Source organism: Primulina eburnea, chromosome 17, assembly GCF_022965805.1.
Source record: "Primulina eburnea isolate SZY01 chromosome 17, ASM2296580v1, whole genome shotgun sequence".
In the NCBI taxonomy this organism is placed as follows: domain Eukaryota; kingdom Viridiplantae; phylum Streptophyta; class Magnoliopsida; order Lamiales; family Gesneriaceae; genus Primulina; species Primulina eburnea.
In genome coordinates, this window is record NC_133117.1 from 9,173,819 (window position 1) to 9,179,818 (window position 6,000).

The window sequence follows — 6,000 nt, forward strand, 5'->3', positions numbered from 1 at the left end:
CAGATTTGGGAATCCATTTGATATTCCGGGTCATCCATGACCCGGGCTCTTACAGGGGTATCAATATTGATATGAAGTTTCCAGTGGGAAGGAAATAATTCAGAGTGGTTATGTGGCAATTGAGCATGTTATTGCAAACTCTATAATTGCGGATGCATTTGTCATGGGTTGGCCACCTAAGATTTTTTGGGCATGTGACACACATTGGTGTTGTCCATATAGTTGATATGCCTGTACAGTGGGAGTTTGTATTCGGTTTAAGCATTGGCTCATTTGACATGATTTGATTTTCTGTACAAACTAAGGTTTATTTGAATTACTCTGAAATAAAGTGATGACTTTCATTGCGGTTTAGCATTTGGTTGAAAGTCTGTTATTGGACTATTTGAATCATTAGGAGGACCAGTTGGAAATACAGGTTTTATTCTGGGATCACATTTATGTATTTCCATGCTACACATCCATACTTGATCTATGTTATTGATTATGCTAATATTGTGATCATTGATGGGTCTAGTGATTTTAAATGTAGCGATGATTGCTTTGGTTCGATATTGGTATAATCGATAGACCAGATTGTTAAGGAATATTTTGGTTTAAATAGCAAGAGCTCAATCCAGTTTTTGCATGTACAATATCCGGATAACTTATGTGGCCCAAGTGGGAGATTGTTGGAATTATTTTGTGGGCTCACATAATTTAATTTATTGTACATGGACAAGCTATCTATAAAGGACCTAATAAAGTGATCTAATTAATTATGGGTTTCCAAAGTATTAAATAAATTGGTATGGTCCACCTTATGTGTAGAAGCCCAGCCCAATTAGGTCTTCTATGATGGGTTGAAGACTGATAAGGTTATATAAGGTTATGGTCCCTAAGGCACAGAGGATATAACACAGAATACATACAGCACGCGTATTCTAGATCTCTCCCCTTCTCCCATCAAAGGCAAGAATAAGGTGGTCGGTTCTCTGTTGTCTTGGAAGATCCATAACTTTGATGATAGATCAATCAATGGATTCTGGTATTTGTTTACTGTTATTCATATTTTCTGATAATTTGACATGAATTCCTGGCATGTTGTGATATATGGATTTAATCAAATGATTTATAGATTTATTTATTAAATCTCCAACACTAACCTCTACTTCTGGAACATTTTGAACATCCAATGGACGAAACCAACTGCTTCATTGGATAATGAAAATACTTGGTTCCAGTTGCCAAGATCTTCCCAGCAAGCTTTTGCCATTGGGCAGAAAATGAATTGATGCCATGAATTCTCCCATTCATTTCCACATGTTGCACAATAGATGGGGACCATAACTTGTTTCTTTTGGAGGTTGCCACGCTTTGGTAGAATATCTCTCGCTGCACGCCACAAAAGACCTTCACCTTAGGTGGAATTTTCAGGTTCCATAGCTTTTTCCAGTCCCCGGAAACCCCATTACTTTCTCCCACATATAATAGTTCTTGTGCGCTTTTATATCCTGACCGAACCGTGTATTTTCCATTACTTCCACTATGCCAAATAAGTTTGTCTCTTCCTATGTTTGTGTGTACATGGATGTTCAAAATCTTCTGTACATCTTGATTTTCAAATAGGGTGAACAACAGCTCATGATCCCACTGAGTAGTGAAAGGGATGAATAATTCACTAACCTTCAGTGAGTAAAGTTTTGTAATAGGAGGTGATGATACGTAGAAGTTACTTGGATCACGTAACCAGGGATCTCTCCAGAAACTTATATTGTTCCCATTTCCAATTCTCCATCGGACTCCTCTTTTTAGAATGGCTCTTGACCTCCACAAACTACACCAAATGAAGCTAGGATTGTGACCCAAATTTGCCTCCAGAAAATTTGAATTCGAGAAGTACTTGGATTTTAAGACTCTGGCCATGAGAGAGTTTGGATTAGCAATGAGATTCCATGCTTGTTTACCCAGCATTGCCAAGTTAAAATGATGCAGATTCCTGAACCCTATACCCCCATTTATCTTCGCAGCACGTAGACGATCCCAACTTATCCATTTGATTCCTCTATCGCCACTTGAGTTAGAACCCCACCAGAACGAGTTCATCATGCGTTGTAGTTCCTCTGTGGTAGATTTCGGCAGTAGGAACACATTCATGCAGTAAGATGGTAAGGCTTGGGCGACTGCTTTAAGTTGGATTTCTCTCCCTGCTTTTGAAAGAAATTTGCCTTGCCAACCTTGAAATTTCTTCCAAAGTTTTCCTTTCAGGTATTTGAATATATCTTTTTTCTTTTTGCCAATTAGAGAACGGAGTCCCAAGTAATTTCCGGACCGTAGGTTGTTTTTTATTCTTATATTTCTGGCTAGTAGCTTCTTTTGGTCCGACTACAGGTTTCCACTGAACATAATCCCGATTTCATGAGGTTTATCGCCTGGCCTGATGATTCCTCATAGTATCGCAACAACTGCTTAACCACCTCTCATTCCCCCTCTTTTGCTTTATAGAAAAGGAGACTATCATCAGCAAATAACATGTGAGAAATGGTTGGACCACTTCTGCTCATTCAACAGCCATGGATATGTCCTTGTATCTCGGCATCTAGAATCATAGATGACAAGCCATGTGCACAGATGATAAAGAGATAGGGTGATAACGGGAATCTTGGCGTAAGTCGCGATGGGGTTTGATGGGGCCAACAACTCTGTCTTTCACCAAGATGGAGTATGAGATAGTTGTAATGCAAAGCATAAGAAGGTCTACCCACTGTCTGTGAAAGCCAATTTTGATCATCATTTTTTCCAATAAATCCCAGCTTAGTCGATCATATGCCTTACTCACATCAAGTTTTAAGGCCATGAAACCATCTTTTCCTCTTATCTGGCGCTTAAGGTTGTGAATAATTTCAAATGCTACAAAAACATTTTCCATTATCGATCTTCATGGCACAAAAGAAGATTGAAATTCTGAGATTATTCTGTCCAGCAACGGTTTCATACGGTTTGCCAAGACTTTAGCAAAAATTTTATAGAGTACATTACACAGGGAGATGGGTCTCAAATCCTTCATGTTGTTTGGTTTTGCACATTTTGGGATAAGCACTATATTCGTGTCATTCAAGTGATTTGGAAAGGCTCCTCTACTTCTCCATCTGTTTAAATCCGGGTAAACATCCTGTCCAACCATGCTCCAAAATTTGTGGAAAAAAACTGGGTTAAATCCATCAGGTCCTGGTGATTTATCGCCATTCATTTGTAAAACAGTGGCTTTCACTTCTTCAAGTTGAAAAGGTTTAAGGATCTCGTTTTTGTCTACTGTGGAGACCACTGGATCAACTTTTGAAGTGACCAGGTCACAATTAGCCAGAATATGAGAGTACAAGTCAGCAAAATATTGCTTGGCGATGTCGCATAAATCATCGATATGCTCGAAGGAGTTACCGTTCTCATCAGTCAACTTTTTTATTTTATTCACTTCTCTTCGGGTTGTGGTTGTTTTGTGAAAAAACTTGGAGTTCATATCACCATCCTTTAGCCAGTAAGCTTTCGCACGCTGTTTCCAGAAGATCTCCTCCTGTGATAGCAGTTCAATTAGTTCTGAATTTAGTTATTGAGCTCGACGCACTGATGCAGGATCTGCTCTGGATCGGGTATTTTCTATTTTGTTTTGGCATCGATCGATACTATTCCGAAACTTTCTTGAGACACTTCTTCCCCATCGTTGCAGGTTAACAGCTATGTGTTGTAATTTATCAGTGAGGAGAGTGTGCGAAGAGTTCTTCCAACTATCACGTACTACATTAGAGAGTCCTAGCTCACGAAGCCATTTGTTTTCGAATCGGAATCCCTTTCTTTTTCCATTGTGGAGCTTATTTTATATTGTAAGTAGGATCGGTGAGTGGTTGGATAATGGTTCTGTGCAGTTGGATAGGGTTCCTTGGGGGAATAAGGTGGCCCAATTTGTATTAGCAAGTGCCCTGTCGATTCTTTCTTCAATAGCATTCTTGGTTCCCTTACTCTTTACCCAAGTGTAAGGATACCCATTCAGCATTAAATCGATCAACCCGCAAGTTGCCACCACTTCACGGAATCCATTGATGAGCCACAAAGGATTATCCACCCGTCCTCTTTTATCTTCAGGGCTGAGCATGTCATTAAAGTCTCCTATACAACACTAAGGTAGATTAGATTGGTTGTGCAGTCTGTAGAGTAAATTCCATGAGTCCCTTCTTCGTTTCTCTGAAGAAAGCCATAAAACCCCGTGAGTCTCCATATTGGTTTATCGTGTTCTTTCATGATTTCGATGTTGGTATGATTTGCAGAGAAATCTTGTATATTACAAAGATCCTAATGACGCCGTAAAAGAGCCAACTCCCCACTGCGTCGAGTTCTATCGACAACAAATGCTCCAACAAACCCAAGCTTTACTCTTATTTCTTCAATTCTAGCAGAATATACCAAAGTTTCAGAGAGAAACAAAGTCTCGGCTTTGTGAGTTCGGATCAACTCACGTAGAACAGGAATTGCTCGAGGCTGGCCGAGCCCTCGGCAATTCCGACTTAAGACAATCATTGTTCCTGGCAGCCCTGGGAACCAGGGCCTGCCAATAAAAAATGTTGGTGTGGGCTATTATTCTCAATGTTATATGTATGAGTGTTCTTTTCCACAAGCTTATTAGAGGAATTGAGTTGGGCCTCTGTGGTATAATTTGCCCGGGAGCGTTTCCTATTATCATTCTCGGTGTTATTATTATTATTATTATGTATTTTAATCAAAAATTTACTATAAATATTTTTTAATATATTCTAAAAATTAATCAAAGATCGTTCATTTTATAAATGAAGATAATTTTTACTTTTAAAAAAATATTTATTTTTTATAAACAAAATAATATATGATTTTTAAATATATTTTTTCTATTTTTTATTAGTAATAGATCCTCACAACCAAGATATTGAATACAATAATAAAGAAATCAATCCTATTTGAGAAATGGTATATATGAACATTTTTTATATAGTAATATCTAATCATTCAAGCACTCGTACTTATTGATTTTGGTCATTAATTATATAAAACAACTTGTCCATCACATGTGTATTATACTAATTATAATATAATAATATAGTAAAGATGTTTTGGTTTGGATATAGTTTTGATGAATGTATTAGTTTTTGAATTCTTTAGCATATATTTAATAGAATAAAAAATGTATTTAATACTTAACAGGTTTGCAGGTCCTACCAGGATTGTACGGGTCGGGTTTTGAAACGGGGCAAGATGGGTCTAAAAATGAGGCAAGTCGAGGATTTGCCAAACATGTCTCAGACCAATCCTTTTGTCATCCTTGATGATATTTGAAATTTATATTCTCTCTTCCCAAGATAAGAATGAGATTGAGAGAGACCAGACCTACCAGAAGATGAACACACTCGTCTAAAATATTGAATAAAATATAAAGTCCATATCCATTTTGTTCATTTTATGTACTACAAGACGGGTTGTTTTCGATTTTTATTTGGAAGCTAGCAAAACCAGCGTCATCAACTTCGAACATGGGGACTTAAAATTAGACAAAAACTTGTATGAGACGAATCTCTTATTTGGGTAATCAATGAAAAAATATTATTTTTTTATGCTAAGAGTATTACTTTTTATTTTGAATATGAGTAGGATTGACCCGTATCGCATATTAGGATCCGTGAGACGGTCTTACATCACACTCACTCTAAAATTAAGATCAAATTTTTGACTCATCGTTACCAAAATCTTATCTTATTTAAACCGTTTTACGCAAACGAATCCTTTTGCGTGAAGTGAATACTTAATTCACTATATTAGCTGGATCGAACCAAAATAAAAAACAATATTGATATTATTATTATAATTTTTGAATAATAAATGGGAAGACGAGCGGTTTTCTCGTGCAAGCTGGCGGCCAGCAGAGAAAACCGAAGGGGTTGACCTTTGGTAACGTTAATACGAAGCAGTACACGGAAACTTGTACTTTCCCATTCGTCGTCC

At 37.4% G+C, this 6,000-nt stretch overlaps 1 protein-coding gene across 1 annotated transcript; it reads right to left on the minus strand.

The window, feature by feature from the left end:
• Positions 1 to 1,140: 1,140 nt before the first annotated feature.
• LOC140817840 (uncharacterized) lies at positions 1,141 to 4,126 on the minus strand. Its single transcript, XM_073177632.1, has 4 exons — positions 4,001 to 4,126; positions 2,977 to 3,550; positions 2,819 to 2,889; positions 1,141 to 2,364 (listed from the first exon to the last, which is right to left on the minus strand). The coding sequence occupies exons 1-4, from the start codon at positions 4,124 to 4,126 to the stop codon at positions 1,141 to 1,143; spliced, it is 1,995 nt and encodes a 664-aa protein (XP_073033733.1).
• Between the last annotated feature and the right edge of the window lie 1,874 nt (positions 4,127 to 6,000).